Source organism: Rissa tridactyla, chromosome 2, assembly GCF_028500815.1.
Source record: "Rissa tridactyla isolate bRisTri1 chromosome 2, bRisTri1.patW.cur.20221130, whole genome shotgun sequence".
Classification (NCBI taxonomy): domain Eukaryota; kingdom Metazoa; phylum Chordata; class Aves; order Charadriiformes; family Laridae; genus Rissa; species Rissa tridactyla.
Window position 1 is genome coordinate 164,548,951 of NC_071467.1, and position 24,551 is coordinate 164,573,501.

The window sequence follows — 24,551 nt, forward strand, 5'->3', positions numbered from 1 at the left end:
ACAAAAAAAGGAAAAAGGGGGTGGAGAGAAAAAGAAAAGGGGGGGGGGAAAGGAGGAAAAAAAAAAAAGGAAAAGAGGGACGGGGGATGCTGGCAGCGCGGTGATTTCCTCTTCTCCCCCCCGTCCCCCCACCCCCTCCTCCTCCAAAAGGCAAAAAAAAAAAAAAAAAAAAAAAAAAAAAGGGGGCAAAAAAAAAAAAACAGCCAGGAGAAAAAAAAAAAAAAAGGGGGGGGGGGGGAGAAAGAAAAAAAAAAAAAAAAAAAAAAAAGAAAAGAAAAAAGCAACCAACCCAGCAAACCACCCAACCCGACAGTTCTTTTTTTTTCATGGAGAGCAAAAACCCCAGGCAAGCGGAGGAGGACCGGGACTCCTTTGCGCGGAGACCTTTGCATCAAAATGGTAGAGCTTGCAAACCGCCCCCCCCTTCTGCCCCCCCCCCGTCCCTTCTTTCCTTTTTCTCCTCTTTTTTTTATTTTCCCCTTCCTCCCCCTCCTTTCCCCCCTCCCCCCCCCCCCCCCCGCCCCCGGGCTTTGCTGACTTCGCAAAGGCCTCCGAAACTTGCCCAAATCCTCGCAAGGGCGGTGGAGGTGGAAGGGGCGGGGGGGGGGTTTGCATGGGCGAGCCGGTGGCATGCTGCATCGCGGGGGGGGGAGGGGGGGGCGGGGGGGGGGGCTGCATTGGGGTCCCCCTCCCTGTTGTGCAGGGTTGGTGGGGTGGGGGAAGGTTTTGCATTTGGTCCAAATTACCCCCCAAAAAATGCCTTCCCCCCCCCTTCCATGCACAGGGGGGTGCTTTGAGGGGTGATGGGGGGGGTGAGGAGGGGGTGGATTGGGGGGGGGGGCATGCGATCTAGCACCCCATCGTGGGGGGGACCCCCAGCACACCTCGGGGCTCCCACTCTGGGGGGGTGGGGGGGGCACTGGGAAGATTCACCGGGGAAAGGCTTGGGGGGGGCGGGGGGGGAAACTTTTGGAGCCCAGGCCGGAGGATTCGCTGGCGCTGCGGGCAGCCTGCCGCTTCCTCGGCCTTTTTTTTTTTTTTTTTTTTTTTTTTTTTTTTTGTTGTTGTTCCCCGGATGACTCCTTCATTTTGCTAATTTCCACCCCCCCGCCCCCCCCTCCCCCCCTCCCCGGCTTTTCCTGCCCTGCCCCGGGGTCCCCCTACCTTTTCCCACGGCGGGGGGCTGGTGGGGGAGGATCTGGGGGATGCTGGGCTCCCCCCTCCGGTACCCCCGGAGGCCGGGAAGCGCGGGGAGGGGGCAGCATCCCACCCCCGCTCCGGCTGTGCAAAGCGATTTTCCATGCATGCTCTTAAAAAATAATAATAATAATTATTATAATTATAATAATACCGGCGGGAGCCTTGCAGCCGGGGCTCTTGCCTGCGGCAGTGACCTATTTTAGCGGCCGGTGGAGTTGTGGGTTTTTTTGGTTTTTTTTTTTGGGGGGGGGCGGGGGGGGGGGGGGGCATGTGTGTTAGTTTGACTTGCAGAGAGCAGGCCTGAGCTGGGAAGATGGATGGGAAATCCCATGGGATGTGTGATACCCAAGCAGAGTGGTTCTTGTTACCCCCGGTACCTCCCCCCAACCCCATCCCTAGAAGTGCGGGGCAGTGATTGCCCCAGCCGTGGCTCCCTGCCCCTAATAACACCCCGGGAGGTGTTGGAACGGCTTTTCGGAAAAAGGGGAAGAAAGTGCAAGGTTTGGGAAAAAATAACAGAAACAACACTGAGCCTGTGGGTGAGATGATGGTCGGGATGCTGGGCTGGGGCTTGGTACCCCCCAGCCCCCGTACTGGGGGTGACTGGGGCTGGGTTTGGGTTCGTTCCTGCAAAATTCCTGCTGGCATTAAATGGGCCGCCGAAACCATCCCCTCCAGAGGGAGATGCTCATGGAGACCCCCCCCCGCCCCGAGTTGGACCCAGGGAGGCAGCTGGGTGGTTTTGGGGAGCGTTCCATGCCCCGAGGTGGGGATGGAGATGCCTGGAACGCACCCTACGAGGAAGAAGGGGAAAAGTTGGGAATTAAAACCTTCCCTCCATGCCCGGCCTCAGCAAGACCCAGAGGAAAATTTGCTTTACGGAGCAAAAATCCTATACTTGGAAAGATATTAAGGGATTTATTATTTTTTTAAAAAAATTAATTTTTTTTTTCTGGATCTGGGGTGAAACCTAGCTGGGTGCAAACATTTCGGCTCTACCCGCAGAGTTTCCCTGAGGATGCCAACCGGGCTAAATGCTGCTCCGGGGTTTTACTGGGGCAGCCGGAGGGACGCCTTCACCTCCCGGCTTGGCTTCACGGAGGAGCTTTGTTCTCCCCGCGTGGAATTAACGGCGCGTTTGGTTATTACCAGGCAAACGCCGGAGTCGGGTGAGATAAATGGCCTTGTATTTCTGTCTCGCGTCTGGAGGAGAGTCATGTCACCCCCTTCATAAAAATAACCCGCTGCTGCCTTTGGAGACGTCTCCTTTGCGAAGGAGGGAGGGGAAGAGGAGCTTCCCTGCGAGTCGATTAAATATTGGTTATTTTTTAAGATGCGGATTTTCTTGCTTAGGGAAAAATAGGGAGAAACGTTTTGCAGATGAACTGAATGTGTCAAAACATCAGAGGGTCTTTGAAGGTTTCGGGGGAATCGCTGATTTCCCCACCCTCCCTCCTGGCTCCGGCTGGAGGAGAAAACGGAGGGCTTTCTGGTGCTGCCGGGTTTCAGCCTTTTTAGATGGGGACGTGGCAATGGCTGTGACAAAGTGCTCTCCCGGAAGGGCGAGAGCTGAAGCTTTTATTTCATGTGTCCCTGAAAAAGGGGATCCCCAGGTCCCCCCGCGTGGTTTGCATCCTAGATGTCCCCTGACACCCCGCGGGATCTGTGGTCCCTGCCGGGCTGGAGGAGCAGATGCCAGTGGGGCGGACAAGCTCAGGGTCAGGCTCAGTGGCACCTGCCCCTAATTTTTCCTCTTTATTTCTAAAGGAAAAGTGTTGCGTTGCTGGGGCGGTATTGGGTTGGGTGTCGTGGGGTATTATTTGGTGTCGTGGGGCAGGGCTGGCCCCGTTGGGTTTCTCGTGTGGGGACACCCGAGGACTTGTCCCCGTGTCCTTCAGGGCTGCTGTCCCCTCTTCAGCCATCCTCGGTGCTTCGGCTGCCTCTACTGATGGGGAAGCCTTGGATGACTCTGGATATGGGGAAAGACCGGCCGTGGCAGCGCAGATATGGTGGGTAGAGGGCTGAATTATAATAAATTGTCTTTTTTTAATTTGTATTTTTATGATTATATCTTTTGCCTGGAGCCAGGGCTACTAACACCCTGTCGGACTTAAAGCCCTGCTCCCCGAGCTGCTGAATTTGCTGGGCAGCCAGGATAAAAACAAGCCATTTTAATGCATCTTCATAAAAATGTTAAAGTGTTGGGCAAGAAGGATGGCTGGACCCGAGGAGAATGGCTGGTGCTTCCCAAAGAGCCCCTGGTCAAGGTTGGGTTTAGGAGGGAGGTGGAGGTCATCCCTGGGGTCAGTGCCAGGCTTTGTAGAGGATGCTCCAGGATGGAAAGCCCTGCCTGGGATGCTGAGAGAGGCTCAACATTGGACCTCTCCGGCAATTTTGTGGTCTGGAGTTGGGTTAGAAAATGCCATGGTTTTAGGGTCTGATGAGATCTGGGTGTGGGGCAAACCTTGGAGGTGTCATATCCCACCTCTCTGTTGCCCACCTGTAAGGTCATGGTGGCTTCCCCAGGGATGGGCACCTCTGTGCTGGGCAGGGGGATGCTGCCGTCTGGTGCCAGCCTAATTCAGGAGCGCCTGGGAGGAGGCTTCATGCATGCATGCATCCATCCATCCACCCACCCACCTTGATTTTTGGGGATCTCAGCCTCTTCCCGGCCATTGCATAGCAGCGTGTGGCTGTGGGGCTGGCCTGGGGACACGATGGCTTCAGGCTGTGCGCAAGCGCCGTGGTGACAGCTCCATTGCACTCATCCACGCTCCTTGCACTGAAGTTGGGATCCCTGGTGGTCCTACGAGCCATGGGGGGCTCCACGCACTGCCTGCCCCGCTGCATCCATCCTCTCCCTTGGTGGCACTGGTGACACCCAGAGGGTCCAGAGGGGCTGATGCTCGCGCCGGGCTGGGCAGCGGTCCGGAGCTGGCCCCTGGCGCAGCTGCTTGGCTGACAGCCCGGCTGGGGAGGTCAACGTTGGGTTTTGTCCTCGTTTCCTCCCTCGATCTTTCCTCCGCTTGTTTTTCTCAGGCAGGAGAGGGATGGGGACAGTGACTTTGCCTATGTGTCTGTGTCCCCCAGGCTCTTCCACCCTAGCAGTGACTCTGTGGGAGGTCCTGCAACCCCCCAACAAGAGGGCAGCATCCCGTCCCGCTGCCTGCTCCTGTGGCAGGGCGGTGGCTTGGGGACATCTCCATCAGCCGGGTGTCACTAGCTGCGCCAGGCGCTGGCGGGGACTCCATGGCTCGGCTGCCATTCGGTGTTTGCCAGGAGGATGCCGGCCCTGCCGAAATCCAGCAGCATCCATTCAGACCTTGCAATGGGCTTGAATTACCCGGAGAGCTTCCACACCGCGTGGCAGGTCTGGCCTGAGCTGCACCCAAAGAAAGTCCTTTTGGCCCCAACCGAGGGGACAGGGACAGACGGACGGGTGCATCCAGCCCGGCTTCAGTGCCTCCGCTCCCCGGCCGGAGCAGAGGGATTGAGGCTTGTCCTGGGCTGGAAATAACGCGGCACCAGGCTGAAGGCTCAGTATTTTTGCAGCAGGGATGCTGTGTTCGCGCAGGGGACGGAGCTCGCCTTCGCACGCGTCAGGATGGAGGTTACAAAGCAGATCTCAGGGCTTGGCGATGCCCTTCACCGTCACCCTTGGCGGAACAGAGGGACAGTGTCCCCAGTGCCATCACGGTGGTGGTGGCATCCCCTGGAAGCAGCTTTGCAGCCTCACCTCCCTGGATCTTTCTGGGGACGATGACGGGGTTGGCCCCTCTGTCCATCCTTGCCAAGCATCATTGTGCCTTTGCAGCTCCGTGCACGAAAGAAAAGGAGAAAGATGCTTAGAGTGGCTGGTGGGGTTTAAAACCTTTAAAAATTATAAAATAAATAAGAAAGCAAGCAGCCATTAACCCTTTGAGGGCTGTGCCGCTGGGAAGCCAGCGCCCGATCCCAATGGGATGAAGCCTCCTGTCGCTCATCCCACCTTGTCTGCCGGCCGTCCCCAGGCCATGCGTGGCTGCAGCATTTACGTGAACAGCCCCGATGAACCCTTTCCCCGTTTCCAGAGGTGGCTCCCCGGCTGCCAGGGGACGGGGATGGGGATGGGGGAAGGATTTGTCTCTGTTCCTTGCACCGAGGGCGGTCCCGCTGGACCTGGCGCTGCCGCCGGCTTCCTGGGCTGCTCCCTGGAAAAGCATCTTTGAGCCAAAGCCTGTAAATGCTGGATGTTTTTTAAAAAAAAACGAACGAACAACCAAAGGGGAGGGGGAAAAAAAAAAAGCCTGAGCAGCATCTCACTGTCCCCCAGTTGGGCTAATGTTCCTCTTCACTTGAGCACAGGCTGGGAGGTGTTTTTCGGGGTGCTCAACACCCCAGGGTGGGACAGGCTCTGGGAGCATCGCTGAGCCCCTTCTTCTCCCTGGAGCCCCCATATGGCTTTATTTTGGGCAGCCTCAAGCCTTTTAGACAGCGCATAGGGGAAAATCGCCACTTTAGACGGTGTCACCGCCATCCTAAAGGACGTGGCCATCCCCAACCTCCGCAGCCGGGAGAGGACCATCCCCGGTGAGCGGCCGGTCCAGCCCCGGCAGCATCCCGGCGGGCAGGATGCGGGCAGTGGGTGCTTGGGGCCGTGTCGGCCGGCGCCTCGCCAGGCGGGGCTGCGGCCGAGCTATTGTTTTCCCTTCCTGCTTGTTTTTCCGGACAACCCTCTCCTAATTAAATAAAAACACCCGTCGGAGAAGCGAACAAATTCCACCCCCCCCACCTCCAGGCACGGCCCCGTGCCGTGGGAGGGTGAAGCGCCCGCGGGAGAGGTGCCCGGGGAGGGGGACGATGGGTGAGCGGAGCAGCAAAGGTAGGCGACGGGCGAGGGATGGGGGCGTTGGGATGTCTTTTACCCCGCCGCCAGGTTTCCGTGCGTGGCCGTGGTCCAAAAATGGGTGGTTTTGGGGATTTTTGGTGACGTATGGGATGTATACGGGCTGCCGGTGCTGGGACGGCTTCATCCCGGTGCATCCCAGCTTTGGGAGTCATGGGAAGATGCAAGCATCCCATCATCCTTAAAAAAACCCTATATGGCCTCAAAACTACGGAGAAAAGGCTGATGGTCTCATCCACGGGTCTTGAAAGCAAATTATGGGGGATTGAGGATTAAAACCCAAAGTGCAGGCGTCTTTGGGGTTTTCTAGCGATATGCCTTTGTATGATTTGAATTAATCTGTAAAAAATAGGTCTTTAACGCTGTTTCTTTTGTTGGCAAAAGTCGAGTTGTGGCATTAAATAGTTTCAACCGAGTTGATTCTCCCTGAAATGCCGCGGTGTTCAAATTGAGAACGGGACGCGGATTATTTTTTTTTCCTAGAGGAGCAGGTGCAAACATCGCACTCAGCTACTTATTAAAGCACTTTTCCTTAATGCAATTTAATACTGAAGGTCGTTCGGAAACGTTTCAGTGGTTGCGAATGATACGGAAAGAACAGTTTGCTGCTTTTCGTGGGAGCTTTGGGGCTGAGAAGTTTTAAGGAAATCCCCAGATTTTTATGCTTTTTGTTGCTTTTTATACCCCCAACCCCCCGTCCCTGTGCTAATACGGGAGAGATGTGCTCGTGGTCCTCAGTGCAGGGTGATGAGGGCGATAGACGTGGGTATAAATAAATAGAGAGGCCGGTGGATGTCAGAGGTGGTCTTCTGGTGGGCGGCGGATTCGAGTATTTAAATACATCCAGGTGACCTGACCTACTGGTCCCTTTTTTTTGGGGGGGGAGGGTTATTACTACAGGAGCATTTAGAGATCTGAGACTCTTAATACCTGCTGAAATAAATAACATTTTATCTTAGTACGTTGATTTAAATCCAGCAGCAGCCTCCTTTCAAGGGAGGAGATCGGATGTTGGCGTGGGAAACTGAGGCACGTGGGCTGATGCGGGTGGGAGCGGGGCCGTGCTGGGGCTCTGACTCCTACAGCGGGATTTTTGGTGGCCTCTCCGGGACAGGCTATCCCGGCCCGGTGACCATCAGCATCTCCATCGTTCCTACATCACCCTTATCTCTTCCTCGCATCCCCCGCTGTCGGGGCTTAGCCGACCCGCATCCCTCGGTCCCTCCTCACCCCGAGCATCCTCCTGCTCTTCTGGCTGCTATCCCGCTCCGTCGGCCGTTTCGGGATTGGGCTTTGGCAGCATGGCTTGGAAATACTCTTAAAATAGAGCTGGAGGGCAGCGTCAGGGCGGGGAGGGCTGTCTGGAGGCACCGCCATCCCTTCGGGGTGGGGACTTCGCGGCCACGCTGCTTTCGAATAATTTTTGCGGGGTTTTCCTCAGTGCCCGATGACGCCTGAGCCTTGCCCGGGGGTCAGCGGCGTGCGGCGGGGGCTGGCGGTTTTGGGGTTCGCTCCTGTTTGATGCAACCCAAGCCTGGGATGGGGGTGGGATGGGTGACCTGTTCCTGCGGGGACGTTTTGGGCTACTTGTGGGACTAAAGCCACCCAGGGGGCCAAAGTGGTGATGGTGGAAAAGAGCAAAACTGTGATTTTTTTATAATTTGTTTTTTAAATAAGCATTTTTAAAAATGTATTTTTTTAAAAAAACATATTTTTTAATTTTTTTTTTTTAATAAATAAATATATTTAAAATATTTGTGTTTTCCCAGGGGAAGGGTAATGGATTTAACCCTCCCATTAATCCTGATGAATCAGGCTTCTCCGCTCTGATGGGGTTGCAGGGGTGGGAGCTGCCGGAGGGCTATTTTGGGGCAAATTGGGGTCTTTCTCGGGATTTCACCCCGGCGGGCGCCTCTTGTCTTGGCTGAGGCTCCGGCTCTGGGCGAGCTCACGAAAACCATCTGATAGTAATAAAGAGCAAAAACCTCCCGCTGACAAGCCCGGGCTGAAGTCACCGACGGGACGCGGCCAAGACACGCATTGTCCTCGCCGCTGCTGGGACTGATTAGAGCCGCCTGGCAAGCCCCGGTGCTGGGTGAGGGGTCAGCCCTTTTTGCCAAAAAACCGCCATCCGAGCCAAAAAAACCCCAGCTTTTGTTTTCCAGGCTGGGCTGTGCAGCGGCAACGCCGCCCGGCGGACCCAGTTCCCCTGGTTTTGAACCCATTTCTCCCTGGCTATGGCCGTGCTGGGCTTGGAGCATCCTATATGGGGAGCGAGGTGAGCTGGATCCCAGGAGGGAAAAACCTGAATTCAATATTTTTTTTTTCATAGTGAAAGCAAAGCAGGAGAGTCCCTGGCAAACAGCAAAGGGCTCCGCCGAAAGTTTGCCGTCTCTTCGGCGTTCGATATTTATTATATCGTTATTTCTTTTCTGTGTGCTTGCGGGGGGCTGAGCCGTCGGCAAGTTCCTCTCGTCGAAATGTCCTTGGCAATCGCGAGGCTTCGAAAATGCGGGTGCGTGGGTGTGGATGGATGTTCCAGCTGGGATGCAGCATTTTATAACAAATATATATAAAGGGTCTGGGTTGGTTGTTTGTTTTTAATAAAAAAATAGATATTTGTATCTGTAAGAGAGTCTAAATATAAAGAAATATATAAATAAATGTATTACGATATATTAAAATATATTTAAAAAATATATTTATTTATATAAATATATATACACAACCTTCTTTTACTCCCTCTTTGCCCCACTCCAGGCTGCAGAGCCAAGAGTCTGGAAAAGAGCTATTTTTTTCCCATTTTTCCCTGGGTGCGGGCGTTTGCTGGAGCTCTCTGGTGCCATTGGGACAACGCGAAGCAGACGACCCCGTTGGTCGGGTGGGTTGGTTGCGGAGCAGAAATTCAGTGAAAATGAAAAATTTTGGCAGGGAAGGGGGAAGGATTTTTTTTTTTTTATTTTTTTATTTTTTGCTTGTTGAGAAAACAGAGAAGAAAACACCCTTTTTTATTATTTAAACATTTTTGTCTGTGTGTGCTTTTGCCTTTGGCTCACAAAAAAAAAAAAAAAGATAAACAAAATGTGTCTTGCTGGAATTCATGTGTTGATCAAGAGCTGCCATTTGTCCCAGAAAAAAATGGGAGCTGAGAAACTCTCTTTGGAGCAGGAGGTGCAGGATAAACCCGGCAGGTTGAACCCTCCATCTCTGCCCCTGTTCTGCACAACATCCTTGGTCACATCCCGCGCTGGTGGGGAAGGAGGGCATTTAACATGGCTGGATCCATCTCCATCCATGAATTGGGTGTTCAGCAGGGAAAGCCGAAGGGAAGCAGAGACAGAGAGAAAAGGGATATTCCAACTGTTTTTAATACAGGGTGCGGGAGTACTGCATGCAGCTCCGGAGTCCTCTGCACAAGAAGGACATGGACCTGTTGGAACGGGTCCAGTGGAAGGTCACGAAGATGATCCGAGGGCTGGAGCCCCTCTGCTGTGAGGACAGGCTGAGGGAGCTGGGGGTGTTCAGCCTGGAGAAGAGAAGGCTCTGGGGAGACCTTGGAGCCCCTTCCAGTCCCTCAAGGGGCTCCAGGAAAGCTGGGGAGGGACTCTGGATCAGCGAGTGGAGTGATAGGATGAGGAGCAATGGTTTTAAACTGGAAGAGGGGGGATTTTGATTAGATCTTAGGAAGAAATTGTTTGCTGTGAGGGTGGTGAGACCCCGTCCCAGGTTGCCCAGAGAAGCTGCGGCTGCCCCATCCCTGGAGGTGTTCAAGGCCAGGCTGGATGGGGCTTTGAGCAACCTGGTCTAGTGGGAGATGTCCCTGCCCAGGGCAGGGGGGGTGGAACTAGTTGATCTTTAAGGTCTCTTCTAACCCAAACCATTCTATGATTCTGTGATTTAGGGTATGGGATATCCCTTGTGTTTGGGATGCAGCCAACAAACCCATCCTGGGGCTCAGGTATCCCCAGGAGAGGCGATGAACATTCCGGGTGGTCTGCACCATGCAAAATACAGGGGAGCTAAATTAAATATCCAGCAAATGCTGCTTGAGGAGCGTTGGCAGTTGCAGCGTTTCCCAGCCTGGGGCTGCCACTCCCTGACTTGAATTTTTCCAGGTAGTGCCTTTCCCTGGGTGATATAAAATGGGCATTAAAAAAGTACGTAAATCATCCCGGTGAATCTGGGCAGTGAGTTGGCTGCTAACGTGAGTCAGAGCATGCGCCGTAATTTGGTAAATATTGAAGGATATTGTGTTTTATGTAATTCTGGTATAGAAGTAGGGAGGTTTAAAATCCTACTTTCCTTCTAGTTAGGTGGTAAAATCTCAGCTGGTGCCTAAAATTGTCTTCCTGCATGGGGCAAATGTGCCCCCCCAGGGTCCCTGTCTGGTTCAGGAGACTGAGGATGTATCTCAAGGCATCTCCTCCTCTGCTGGGCATCTCCTCCCTGCGATCATGGACAGCTGAGCCAGGCTTTGAACCTCCTTGGTGGTAGGGTGGCCATGGTGCCTCCTACCCAGGCTGAAGGGCTGTCAGTGGCTGCTCGTATGGCCTTGGCCTGTCCTTTCATTGGACTTTCTCCTCCTTGGTTGAGTCTCCTGGACTCAAGTTGACGGTGAAGCTTTTTGATTGGCGTCTCCAAGCTGGGCCAAGTGATGGAGTTTTTTGGTTGGCATCTCCAAGCTGGGCCTAGTGGTGGAGCTTTTTGGTTGGCATCTCCAAGCTGGGGCTAGCAGTGGAGCTTCTCAGTTGGCGTCTCTGACTTGGGATGCATGGACAGGGACGGGTAGCATGGCCAGGTGGGTGTTTTCCTGGGGAAAAAGCCCTCTTGAATGATTTTATTTCCTTCCTCCCCACAGCTGATAGTCGAAAAAACGACTGACTACCCTTCGGCTGAGTACTCCCTGGTGGAGGATGTAGCCCTCCACTTCACGTGTTTGATGGACAGACTGAACGAGCAGCGCCTCTTTCAGCCAGACCTGTGCGACGTGGACATTGTGCTGGTGCAGCACAAGAGCATCTTCCCAGCGCACAAGGGGGTCCTGGCGGCCTACAGCCAGTTCTTCCACTCCCTCTTCACCCAAAACAAGCAGCTGCAACGTGTGGAGCTCTCGCTGGAGGCCCTCACCTCGCAGGGCCTCCAGCAGATCCTCAATTTCATCTACACCTCCAAGCTCCTCGTCAACTCCTGCAATGTGCAGGACGTGCTGAACGCAGCCGCCGTGCTGCAGATGAACAACATTGCCTCCTCCTGCCAGGACCTCCTTGACACGCGCTCACTCAGCCTGGCCACTGACATGGCCCTGCCTGCTGAGGGCTGTGCTGGACCCCCGCCCTACTACTGCGAGATCAAGCAGGAGGTGGACGCCCCCCATCCCAAGATCTACGCCCGAGAGGGCAACGACCCCTACTCAGTGCGGGTGGAGGATGGAGCAGGTGGTGGGACGCTTCCTCCTGGTCCAGCGAAGCAGTACTACAAGGAGGAGAAAGATGGTGGTCCAGGTGCCGTCTGTAAGATGGAAGGTGAAGAGTCTGAGGAGGACCTGGACAGCCAGGGCTCATACAACCGGGAGCAGATCATCGTGGAGGTGAACCTCAACAACCAGACCCTCAACGTCTCCAAGGGCATGGAGGGGAAGGCAGCCGCCAGTGAGGCGGCTGTGATGGGGCGGCCTGACGGTGATGGGCATGACACAGAGGAGGATGGGGAAGAGGAGAATGAGGAAGGAGAGGAGGAGGAGGAAGAGGAGGAGGATGCAGAGGTGGGTGAGGAGGAAGAGGAGGAGCACAGTGAGGAGGAAGATCTGGAGGAGACAACAGAAGAAGAGGATGATGACGATGATGATGAAGATGCGTCGGAGGTGAAAAGAGAAAAGGGGCAGCCCCGCAGAGGCAGCCGGGCGTCCAAAGCCACCAAACCTACCATGGCAACAAGGTCCCAGGAGATGGCCAAGGTGGAAGAGGAGGAGGAGGAGGAAGAGGAAGGCCAGCGAGGGAGGAAGAGGAAAAAGGAACAGGATGGTTTGGGCCAGAAGGTTAAGCTGGAGGAGAAGCAGCACTACCCGTGCAAGAAGTGCCCCCGGGTCTTCAACAATCGCTGGTACCTGGAGAAGCACATGAATGTCACGCACAGCCGCATGCAGATCTGCGACAAGTGTGGCAAACGCTTCCTTCTGGAGAGTGAGCTGCTGCTGCACCACCAGACTGACTGCGAGAAGAACATCCAGGTGAGCCAGCCCTGGGGACGTCCCACCAGGGGATGAACATCCCACCAAGGGGGGGACCATCCCATCAAGGGGTGGAGCATCCCACTGGGGATGGACATCCCACCAAAGGAGGAGCATCCCGCCATGATGGGACATCCCAGTGGGGGAGGGACATCTCACCCACCATGGAGGACATCCCACCCATCTTAAACCATGGGACGGGCTCATGCTCAAATAATATTTTTGATGTTGTGGGTGGTACATGGCAGGCGGGAGGGAACCTTACTTCACCTGTGACCGTACTCAGGCTCAGGAGGGTCCCCACAGTGGCAAGGGACCAGAGGATTCGGGCGACTGTGGCTTCCCCTTGGCCAGCCGGGTGGAAACATGGAATAGTTTTTGAGCAGTAATTTTTCTTTGAGTTTATTCAGTTAATCTGGATAAAACATTGCGACCCCCTGATGGAGACATGCTCCAGCCGTTCCCACCCAGGCTGAAACCAATTTAGCTTAATTCAAAGATTTGCTGACATGAGCTAAAATGGTTTTAATCTGCCTTTTGTGCTCTTTAACTTGCGTATTAGCAAGTTTCCGAATGCATTTGACATCCATGTGTGGCTCAGGCTCAACGCGTCCTTTGCCTAATGCTAACGAGATCCTCATCTGCGTTTGCAAATCGACTCCAGTAAATCGGTGCAGTTCTTTGGGGATAGGTAGGCATCCCATTGGAGCAGCCAACATGTGTGTTCCTGCAGACCCCTCCAACCCATCTCCTAATCCCCAACGAGCTGTTTTGCATGACACTGTGTCTACTAATTAAAAAAACCAACAAACTTCTGGAGAGCTTCACCCATCATCCTTCCCACCGCGACCGGATTTTTAATGATCTCATAGCTCTTGTAGATGAAGGTAACGGTGACCCAAGTGCTACTGGAGGCCTTCGCTGTTGGCACCCCAAATGAAATGGGTGATGAAGAAGATCTCGGCGTTAGGGCATTTGGGGAATACGGAGGCAGGAGTGTTGTCATCTCGAGTGGATGAAGGAGCCCGCATTGGCCATTTGGTGCATCTTCCTGAAAAAGTCACAGCCCTGAGGTTGCTTTTTTTTTGGATGCTTTTTCCCGGAATGGATGAGTGCGGCTCTGACGCCTGTGTGGTGGTGGCTGTTTTGGAACCCATCGTAAAGCCTGGGCAATTGAAAATGGGTTTTCCCAGAATATTTCTTCAGACTCATCTGCTTTCCTGATGGATAACATGGGACTGTCACCTTAGTGCTTTTTGTTCCCCCCCTTCTTATCCCTTTTCCAGGACGTTTATGAATGGGATGAACCACAGCTGCCCGTGCAGTCACCTCCTGTTGCAGAAAATGTGGATCATTACCTCTCACTTAGTTGAGCATTTTTAATTTTACAAATAGCCAAATTCACTTCACTTACTCTGATAATATTGAATAATTTTATCGATATACCAGGGACTTATAGCTGGATGGAAAAGGGTTTGGTTTTTTTCAACTTTAAACCTGGAATGGACAGTCTTTATTTCTTGTTTTTTATCCAGATCCATGGAGGGACCATCCCTCTTATCCCGTTTGGGTCTGTTGCTTTCTTTCCCTGTTTTGTCCCCAAATTTCATCCATAATGCTTTAGGTGTTAGGCTTCATCTTGCTCCCTGTGATCATTTCCCATCGCTGTCTGTATCCCTGCAGACACCATAACGGGCATCCTGCCTCTGCCGCCTGAAAAATGATTCGTCCTTTGCTTTATCATCGCGTATCAGCTGTTTTTCAAACCTATTTGGCCAGGTTCGGTATGGTTTTCCTCTTAACCTGCAAGAATTTATCTTCTCATTTTTTTCCCCCTCATTTGGACGTTACTTCCACATTTTTGAGTGATGCTTTTTTGCAGTAACTGAGGACAGAGAGCTCAGCCCTCCAGGGTGCTTGGTCCCAACCTGGGGGACTTTCCTACCTCTGCTGCTTTCCCTCTTCCTTGAATTTTAAAATTCCCCTGCAGCCTCTTTGGATTTAAGTGGAGAAAATGGATATTGATGTGTCTTTGATAACAGGCCCTGATTCTGAATTTGTCCTGAAATATCTCTTAAATCGGAAATAAAACTCTTCTGATCTGTGGAAGTATTTACTTAGGGACAGTGAAATTCAGAGGACTACTCGTGTTGATATTCAAGCATGGCAAGATGAAGAAGACGAGTGTTGGGAATGCCTCTCTGACCCTAATTTTGCCTCCCAGGCACCTAATTATTAATATATATAGCAAGATACTGTGACTACATGGCATAATGGTATATTTTCCGCGGTATCACAGCCTCTTTTGGTGCAAAATTTGATTTAGGCCCATCAAGAAACATCTGTTCCACTGGGTAGGAGACGATGGAGGCTGTGCTGCCTGCGCTGCTTCAAGCCCTGCTGGGAAATCCCCCCCTGGGCTTACTGGTACCACTCAGCCGTGCTGTTGGTAGATGCCTCCAAGGCATGAATTATTTTCTCAATGCGCCTGCGAGAAGAAAAGATGGTTTTATCCCTGTTGGCCAAGAGGAAGATGAGTCATGGAGAGCTGAAGGGGAAGGAGTGTCCCTTGGCTCCTGGCAGGGTCCTCGGCCACGTGCTGCCTGTCATCCCCATGCTCCAGCGATGGTTTCGCGTGTGGACCTCACTCTCCTGTGTTTCCCTGAGCACGAAACTGATCTCACACACCCTGAACTGATCTCATGCTTTTGGAGCTTTTCTTGGGAACTTTCTGAGAAACATTGAACTTGTTGGAGCTGAAGCAAATCTCTACCATAACTTCTTGGGGGAGGCTTTGCATGTCGCCTTGTTCTGCTTGTGCTGATGGCCTGGTTTTGGGTCCATTGTGGTGCATTTGGATAGGTTTGGAAAACTCACTTAGTGGTGAAGTATCCATAATATATGCTGAAAACTGAAGTTGGGCTGCCCTGGCTTGGGCTTCTCCTTATTCCTATATTCTTTGCAGCCTTCTAACGTGCAGACAATTGTTTTGTTTTGTTTTGTTTTGTTTTGTTTTTTTATGAAGCAGCTTAATTGTGTGTAAGAATAAAATGCCCAGTTGGGAATAGGGCCTTGGTGCAGGAGCTGCTGTTTATACAAGTCCTGTACATCCATTGTGGAGAGGCCACATCCTTCCTTGGAAAGGCATCACCCCTTCCCCATCCAATGGACGGAAATTTGAGTTTTGGAGGTTTTGAAGTGATGAGGCCTATAGCAGACTTGTTGGTCGTTACAAGTTTTGATGTCTTAGCTTTAGGTTTCGTAGTGATGTTCTCTTTCAAAGGATGAAGCTGGTAACCTGGCAAAACCCAAATGCTGGTGGTGCTGGGGCAAATTCCTCTACTTCCCTGCCCATCCTCTCTCTCCTTGCAGTGCGTCACGTGTGGGAAGGGGTTCAAGAAGCTCTGGTCCCTCCATGAGCACAACAAGATCGTCCATGGCTACGCCGAGAAGAAGTTCTCCTGCGAGATCTGCGAGAAGAAGTTCTACACCATGGCCCACGTGCGCAAACACATGGTTGGTGAGTGCGGGAGGCACCGGTGCCACAGGGAGATCTTGTTAGGGGTGTCCATCCATCGCTTCGGCCATGAGGGGTGTTTTTTTGTTGCTGTTGTGTTGGGAGTTTAGGACCGGGCTTAGTCTTGAGCGAGCTTTCTAGTGTCAATGCAGGAGCCTTGAAATTTGGCCCAGTATTTAATGCTGAATGTCTGTGTGCCCAGTGCTGGGTTTGGAGCACTCAGGCATGGTGCTGGGGAAGCTCGTTTATTTAACCAGAAAAAAAGTCCTCAGAAGTGATCAAAGGAGGGTTCGAAGTGTAACCTTTCTTCCCCTGTAAAAGAGGACAAGACTGTGCCAGCGCTGGGCTTTGAAAAGCAAATTGCAGATGGCAGTGGCAGTCAAGTCCTTGGGGATGCAGGCACCAAAGAGGTCCAACAAAAGAGGTTTTGGCAGGCAATTGGTGCCCAGTGACAGGACAAGAGGTAACAGGCACAAACTTGACCATAGGAAGCTCCATCTCAACATGAGGAGGAACTTCTTCACTGTGAGGGTGGCAGAGCCCTGGCACAGGCTGCCCAGAGAGGTGGTGGAGTCTCTGTCTCTGGAGACATTCAAAGCGCGCCTGGACACATTCTTGTGCAACCTGCTGTGGGTGACCCTGCTCTGGCAGGGGGATGGACTGGATGATCTCCAGAGGTTCCTTCCAACCCCTACCATTCTGTGATTCTGTGATTCTGTAATTAGAGGAGTACCTGATGTGGCTGCTGTGCATCTTCCCAAGATGGTTTTGGGTTTGCTGGGGTTGGGCGCCGGTGTTGGGAGCCACGGCAGGGACTGGGGGAGATGGATGTCCGGGGTGCTGGGAGCGCACCTGACCCTGCTCCTTTTCCTCTTCAGCTCACACCAAGGACATGCCGTTCACCTGCGAGACCTGCGGGAAGTCCTTCAAGCGCAGCATGTCCCTCAAGGTCCATTCGCTCCAGCACTCTGGGGAAAAGCCTTTTAAATGTGAGGTAAGGTCCTGTGTGTGTCCCCCACCCCGTATCTTCTCAAACGGTCACAAAACCACTGATTTGAGTAAAGATCTGCCACGTCTTGGGGCTTCCCCTGTGCTTTTTTGCCAGCGTAGCTGTAGAGATGCTTCCCCCTCTCCCAAACTTTGCATCCCCTCCTGGTTTGAGGGTCCCACCAACCCTATAAAACTGGTGGCCAATGCCAGGATGTCTCTACCCAGTGCCTGGACCTTGCATCCCACCCCGAGCCCACCCAGCCTGCAAACCTGGCTGAGTATGTCCCAAAAAAACATTTATTTTTGTTCTTTTTTGGGGGAAAAAGTGATTTCTGCCCTGCTCCGACATGCTGGGGGATGACATGATTTGGGAGGGATGTGGGGAGTGTTTTTTGGGCACTCATCAACACCTCATCCCCCTCTCATCCCTGCAGAACTGCAACGAGCGCTTCCAGTACAAGTACCAGCTGCGCTCCCACATGAGCATCCACATCGGCCACAAGCAGTTCATGTGCCAGTGGTGCGGCAAGGACTTCAACATGAAGCAGTACTTCGACGAGCACATGAAGACGCACACGGGTGAGAGCTCCCCACCTTGCCCCCAGCCCCTGCGGGGGAACGAACGATGGGATGGGGGTAGCATCTTTTGGCGGACAGCAGGATGGGGCTTTGGGGTGCGATGGTCCAGCTACCGGCTTCTCATCCGTCTTCCCCCATCCTTAGGTGAGAAGCCCTACATCTGTGAGATCTGCGGGAAGAGCTTCACCAGCCGGCCCAACATGAAGCGGCATCGCCGGACCCACACGGGCGAGAAGCCGTACCCCTGCGATGTCTGCGGCCAACGCTTCCGCTTCTCCAACATGCTCAAAGCCCACAAGGAGAAATGTTTCCGTGTCAGCAACCCCTTGGCTTCGGACACAGCCACCCCCCAACCTGCTGCCAGCCCGGCCCCACTGCCCCCCGGCCCCGGTGTCTCCCCCCTGCCCCTGCTTCATCCCCTTCCACAGACCCTCCCTCCTCCTCCTCACCTACCGCCGCCCCCTCCCCTGTTTCCCGCAGGGAGGGTAAATTCGAACAACAATTAGGTGCCCCCCCATCCCGGCCATGCGCCCGCACGGACTGCTCTGCCCTTTGGGAATGCCTCCCCCCGGGGAGCCAAGGCTTCGCTTGCTCTCTACCTTCCTTCCTCCTTGTTTTGGGGTTGTTTTGGGTGTTTTTTTCCTTTTTCTCACCCATCATTCTCTGCAGAGAGAGGGAGCAAGAGGAAGCCCCTTCCCGGAGGAGCGTGGATGTTGGAGGGGGGGAAACCATCGTCCGTCCGTAAGGGTGTAGGTAAAAGGCGTTGCTCTCTGTTTCATCTTCCCGCGCATTGGCTTCATCTTCATGCCGGGATGCTGGCAGGGCTCTGAGGACCAGGATGCCACACTTTCCAGGGTTGAGCTCGCCGGCGCCGTGTGCCCGCTCGCTAGCCGAATGGATGCCTGCGGGCGCTTCGATATTTATAATAAGCCGAAATCTAGCTAGTGGTGCTTGAATCCCTGTACTGTAAAGCTGGTCTTTCAATTCAGGCTCTTTTCCCAAGAGGTTGAGAGGCGGGCACTGCAGAGGAGCCCCCACCGGTCCCGTCTGCCGGCCCTGGTGGCCCGCGGCAAGTGAGCAGATGTCCCCATTGGAAAGCCATCAGCCCACTCCCATTAGCAGCCCTCACCGCGTCTTCCTTCCTTGGGACAGGTTTTCCTCCTTGATAGGTGAAAGCACAAACACCGTCGGCATCACGTCTCGGAGCATTTTTGGTTCATTTTTAAGGTGCACTAAGGGAGCCGGGCTCTGGTGTGCCCTTTCTTCTAATCCCAGCAGGAGCTGGGCTCCTGGGGATGCTCTGGAGATGGCGAGGTGTCCCTGGGAGAGCTCAGATGGCCTTGGGACTGGTGGGAGGGTGGCTCTGCGGCAACCTGGAATGGAGGAGCGGGATGCCACCTTTTCTTGGCAGAATCAGCCCAGAATAGTGCCTTAACAATTCAAATAAACCCCTGACCGATGGGTGAGCTCCAGGTTAGGTCCCGTTGCAAGGTTTAGAGCTAAAGCAAGACCACTTTCAGCCTGATGACAATGTCCCATCCTCCGGCTTGTTGCCTGCATTTCTCTCCCAAGCTTTACCTCTCCCCGTAGGGTTGGCAGCCGTTGCCCTGCCCTGGCTTGGGGGGACCAGAGGGGACCAGTGAGGACTGCGGTTGGTTTGGTGATGCCCCGTGACATTTGTTAGTGCTTCTCTGACCATGTTGTGCTTGTTGAAGTTGAGCTGGTCTTTGGCTTCAGTTATTCAGGCTGGCTTCATGCCAGCGGAGGGGGAGAAGAAGGTGGCTTTGCTGTTATCTTTTTGTTGGATGCTGGGGTCCAAGTTGGGTCTCTTGCTGCTGTGCTCTGAGCTGGGGTGTCCTGCATTGGCCTGACCTTTGCTGTGTGGTCTCCCTGCCCAGGGAAGCATCCACTTTGGGGTCAGGGAGAGCTGGGAGTGCTGCAGGGGCTGCAGAACATCCAGCATGGGCAGAGAGATGCCAGCCAAGAGGTGGGGTCCATTGCAGCCGATGCCTTGCTCCCAAGGATGTGTGTGGATGTGGGTCAGGTCACAGAGGAGATGGTGAGCAGGGCTGTTGGGAGGCAAGAAGGAAGAGAGGACATTGAGGAGGCTGCAGGAGCCCTTTCCCATTTGCATCTCAGTCTGGGCGATAGTGGGGTGCTAGGGACTGAGCCGCATCTGGTTCTGCAAGAAGTCTCAGTGCTTTGTCTCCTGGACCAAATCAGCAAAGCACTTGGGCAGTGTTGAGGCTGTCCCTGCAGAGCCAGGAGGATTCAGCCACATGCTCAGGGGGTTTGCTGACTGGGGACATGCAGGAGCGTTACCCTGAAAGGGATGGGATAGGGGAGCACCCACTCTTCTCCTGAGTGCTATTTGACGGGTTAGGTGACTGGTGTCCTCTCCTGCTGAGTGGTGCCTCCCCATGCCTGACATCTGTGGAAAGCTGTCTGCTTTTGTGGATGTTAGCATGGTGGAGCAACAAATTGCTTTTCATCCCTGTGTTGGCTGGGATCCTGTGGACCCCCAGCACCACAGTCAGCACGAGTGAGCTCATCCTCATCTTCTTCTGCTTTGAGCAATGTGAGGATGCTATGGCAGAGCTGCCTTGCCATATTGACTTTCTCAGTTGGGTACCAAAGGCTTTTCTGCTCTCCTTCCTCCATGACCCTAGGGCTTATTGGGATGGTGCCAAGCCTTCTCAAACACACACCTGTGAGAGATGTGGGCACTCAGCTCCTGGGCCCATTGGCTTTCTGAAGGGACCATGACCCAGACTGGAAGATGCTTGCTTTAGAGAAGCCTTCAGTGATACCCTTGGAGGTGCTGGAGGGCCTCAGTAGAGTGGTCCATACTGTCTCCTCTGCCACTGCCCCCCAGACCCACCCCTCGGGCTCCCTTACATTTCTTTCCCCTCAGACAGCCTTGACATGGCATGGGAGTACTGCACCATGAGGAGGACTCCCCTTGCCTGTAGGATCTTCTGTGGTGGAGCCTATCAGCCTGTCTGGCTGGTAGACTTCTCCCCCCAAGCAAACCCTGACATCAACATGTGCTCCCTTCTACGTGGAGGTGGCTTTCCCTGTCCCAGTTCATCCACTCCTGGTGAGGACCTGTCCCGCTTGGACGTCACTGTGAGATGAGAGCTCGTCGTTGAGGCTAGAAACCCGGCAGAAAGCCCAGCGACTGATCCCAGCTGCGTCCGATCCCCTTCGAGAGCCTGCCCAGAGAGCCACTTGGAGACGTCGAGATGTGACCATGCACACAGCACTTTGGAGAACCAGATCCCTGCTGCTCCCTCCCCTCTCCAAGGCCTGGGCAGTTCCCAGGAGTCCTACATGGCTTCCGAGCCCTTTTGTCTACACCCTTACTTGACCCCGATGTGTCTCTTCATGTCTGGTTTTCATTAATGTACTGAAAGCTCAAACGAGTCACTCCTGCAGTGTCTCATCCTGCATCCATCCCAGTCAGCCCTGTTGGCACCCATTGGGTTAGACGGGGCGGGAGGCGGGCAAGTTGGGTCCGTTGTTTTCAAGCTTTTTATACATATTTTTTTTAATTTTTTTTTTTTTTTTTTTAACTCTTGCACCTTAAACTCTCACATCCCTTCTTCGACAGACCGCAAGGGTGGAGAGGGGCTTGATTTCCATTATGCAGTTCATGAATATGCCGCATCAACATTCAGCTGACAACTCTGCCCACGCGCCTAACCTCAGACCTCTCCGGGTTTGAATTTTTTTTCCCCCTTCATTTGAACTCTGGGGAGGGAGGGATCCACGTGGGGAGGGTCATTTTTGGTTTATATATCCCAGGAGCCTGGTAGCACACACCAGTTAGCCTCATAATGTCTATGAGGCACGGCTGGCCCTTCGGACCACAGCCATAACCCCAGCACGGTGGGAAGGTGATGATGGATGGACGGCCGGCGGGTGGGAACGGCTGTGACAGTGCAATAGAGATGAGCATCCGCTGCTAGACAACTCCATCAGTTAAACTCTTGGTTTGCCTGAAGTCGAGAGGGAAGGACGGATGGACAGACGTCCTTTGTTCACACGGACAGAGAGAGCTTCCCCACACGCAGCCCTGCCTAGTGACACGTAACCACCACGGGAGTTGGGTCGAACTTGCAAAGAAAGAAAATAATAATTAAAAAAAAAAGGAAAAAAATCGGAATAAGACCAACCTCAGTAGCACGGAACTTGAAGGAAATGAATGAAACCCCAAGCACTTGCCTCAAAACTAGTTTCTCATGCCTGATGTTCGGCTCTGTATTATTTTACGGCATTCAGTATCGGTTGCCCGAACATGCCAAGTTAAGAGTGTATCAGTGGCTCTACTAGTGTGAACAAACTAAATGAAGCACTTTATTCTGTATAGATAAGGGAAGGCGGGGAGGGGAGGGGAAGCTTGGATGCTTTTCAGAAGCGTCTTAAGTAATGTTCTAGGAAATGTATTATTATTATTATTATTACTTTTTTTTTTTTTATGACCATGTGTAATCAATATATGTTTATCTTTAACTCCAAGTACAGCAGTTACTCTCTTTGGGATGGTGTGATGAGGGGGAGGCTGAGATGGTCAGGTTAGTGCATCAACACGGGGCCAACTGGGGCAAGTCATTGCGTACCGCAGGAACGAGTGAGTCTTGCTTCGTTGACGGCCCTGTTGGCTAATGTCTGGAAGGTCCCAAGAGGTGCATCAAAGCTGCCTTCCAGGGCACAGCTCAGAGTCAGTCTTGGCACCAAGGACCCAACATGCATCCCCATCCCGAGCCATCTTCTGCCTGGGGGTGCTGTGGCTGCTCTCTGGGCCACCCACGAGCAAGACGAGTCACAGTAGGCTGTTTTGGGTTGTCCCTAGAGGCCAGGTCTTTGGCCATGCTTTGAAACCTGCTTTTGACCTCTCACCAAGGCACATCAGGGGTCGCTGAGCTCTGAAAGTGGTGAGAGGTCAGAATTGGGCCTTTCCACTGCGTTCTCCCAGTCTGGAAGTGTTATGACTGTTACCAAAGAGGTTGCAAGTGGAAGGACTGAATCAATAAACGATTTGTCTTTTATAAAAGAAAACCTAAAGCTCCACCACTGTCTTTGTTGCCTTAATTTTGCCTTTTTTTTTTTTTCTTTTTAAGTCTCTTTTCAGACAATTGTGAGCAGAGTCAGAGTCCATCAGGATGGGCTTCCCATGGCATGTTCGCCACTGCCATTTCTTCACACGTATAGCCTTTGTGTTTGGTTTGGTGGGAGGTACTTGCGTATGTGTGCAACAACTGGACTGCTGTGGGGCCAACAAAAATTAGCTTTTCAGGGAAGGATGATGAGTGGATGGGAGAAGGGGTTTGGTGAGGGCTGAGCTCCTGGGTCCTACTGGCTCCATGAGATTTGTATGAGCTATGAGCTAGAGCTCCATGAGCTCCTCTCTAAGGAGTGGAGAAACCAAGGAACCCATCCAAAAGCATCCAGTGCCTTTATTGATGTAAAATGGAGTGATGGGAACCTCACCAGCTACCGTCAGCACTGATATTGGGAAGCTAATGGAAGAGGAGATGGCTTTTCCCCACCCTTGGGATGTACCTGCTCCTTTGCTGCTGGTATTGCCTAGATAAGAAACCCACAGGTGACCCGTACCGCTGGAACTGTGTGCACCTGAGCCGGGAAAATGCTGGGCAGCAGTGAGGAGTGATAACTCTCTGAGCATTCATGTTGGCATTTGTTATCTGTGATTGCCTTTGGACTGAAGCGGCCTCCTGGCGAAGTGGTGGTGAACATCTCTGGACCAGACTTTTGCTTGGCAAGGTGCAACTTTGCTGCCTTCCATGGGCCAATGCTGGCTTGCACACCCTGAGATTCGGCACTCGTTGCTCAAGTGATGGGATATTTCAAGCTCTTCTGGATTCTTTTATACAACAGCTATTTTTCCATTTCTTGTCCTGTGCCAGTGATGGTATCTCCCAAAGCTTTATAATGGATGTGAACCACACAGGAGGACTAAGGTCCTATTAACTGTATTCCCAATGGACAGTTGCGAGGTGAGAAGCTAAGGATGGGGATCAGTTTAAATTGCCACCATTCGAGCCGTTATCAAGGGACCACACTGTAACTATTCATCGAGGCTCAGCAACGTTCCTGTTGACTTCAAAGGGCCCAGATTTCCCCCGGGAGAGCCAAGCAACGTGGCAGCGGGTATATGGCGACTAACCCTCTCTTCGGACCAAGTGCCAACAGCTTTCCATTCCGTGTCTGGCAAGAAGAGCTGACTCAAAGCTGGTTGGTTTCCCATCGCAGGCAGGAGGTGGTATCCTGCCACCGCAATAAATGACTTTTTAAAAATTATCATTATATGAAGGGACTATTTTTTTCTTCTTCTTCTTTTTTCTTTTCTCTTTCTTTTCTGCCACAAGCTATTTTACATTTGGTAGATTCCTCCTAAATTAGCTTAGGAGTTGTCCACAGAATTTCTGCAGAACAGGGGTAGAAGGTGAGTTATTATTTTTTTCTTTTTTTGCAGTGCATTTTTCACACTTTTGATTGTTTCACAGGTTTTTTTTGTTGCCTTTTTTTTTTTTAAGCTATTTTGTGCCAGCCAGTCACCTTGGATTTATTTTTCTTGTGAAAAATGTTCCATTACTGTTCTGATATGACTGTCCTCTAAGGACATTATCCTGTAACTTTTTAAATCCTTAAAATGAAACCAGGACAAGACTCTGGTTCCTTTACTCCAGCCAAATTGTCTTTCCTTCCAAACACATTTTAGTTTCTCCACGACTGCATTTGGAGCTAGATGAATCAGCCAGATATGATTTTTGATACCATAATTTTCATGCCACTTCGAGGGTATTGTTTTGCAAGGGTTTTATTTGTTCTTTTTTTATTAGTGATTATCACCCCTGTTCATGGTATCATGAAATCGTGTAGGCATACAGCTTCCTTCTCATCCTAGGTAAGCTTCTCGTCCTCATATCTATGGAGAAGAGCTGTAAGGCTATGGATGCTAAAGTTTTAGCTGCCAAATGGGGGAAAATAAACAGAATTAAAGCTGGGGCTGTGCAAGGGCTCTCCATAGGGCTGGTTAGCTGTGTGTGTTCATCACAGTTTTTGCTCGGTCCTTGTGTTTGGTTGCTGTGGACATTCAGTTGCAGTACTATCAACACGCAAAAACAGGA

At 52.5% G+C, this 24,551-nt stretch overlaps 1 protein-coding gene across 1 annotated transcript; it reads left to right on the forward strand.

Annotated features, from left to right (window-relative positions):
* The first annotated feature begins 194 nt into the window (after positions 1-194).
* On the forward strand, positions 195-22,458 carry ZBTB47 (zinc finger and BTB domain containing 47). Its single transcript, XM_054192324.1, has 6 exons — positions 195-399; positions 10,944-12,311; positions 15,684-15,831; positions 16,707-16,822; positions 17,253-17,397; positions 17,542-22,458. Exons 1-6 carry the CDS (start codon positions 397-399, stop codon positions 17,901-17,903), a joined length of 2,142 nt encoding a protein of 713 aa, XP_054048299.1. The 5' UTR covers positions 195-396; the 3' UTR covers positions 17,904-22,458.
* Positions 22,459-24,551: the final 2,093 nt, after the last annotated feature.

What these genes read in the sequence shown, in the direction of transcription:
- ZBTB47 (XM_054192324.1), top strand. An exon ending in ACTGCGAGAAGAACATCCAG is followed by an intron (nt 12,312 to 15,683) that starts GTGAGCCAGCCC and finishes CTCTCCTTGCAG; the next exon opens with TGCGTCACGTGTGGGAAGGG. An exon ending in CGTGCGCAAACACATGGTTG is followed by an intron (nt 15,832 to 16,706) that starts GTGAGTGCGGGA and finishes TTTCCTCTTCAG; the next exon opens with CTCACACCAAGGACATGCCG.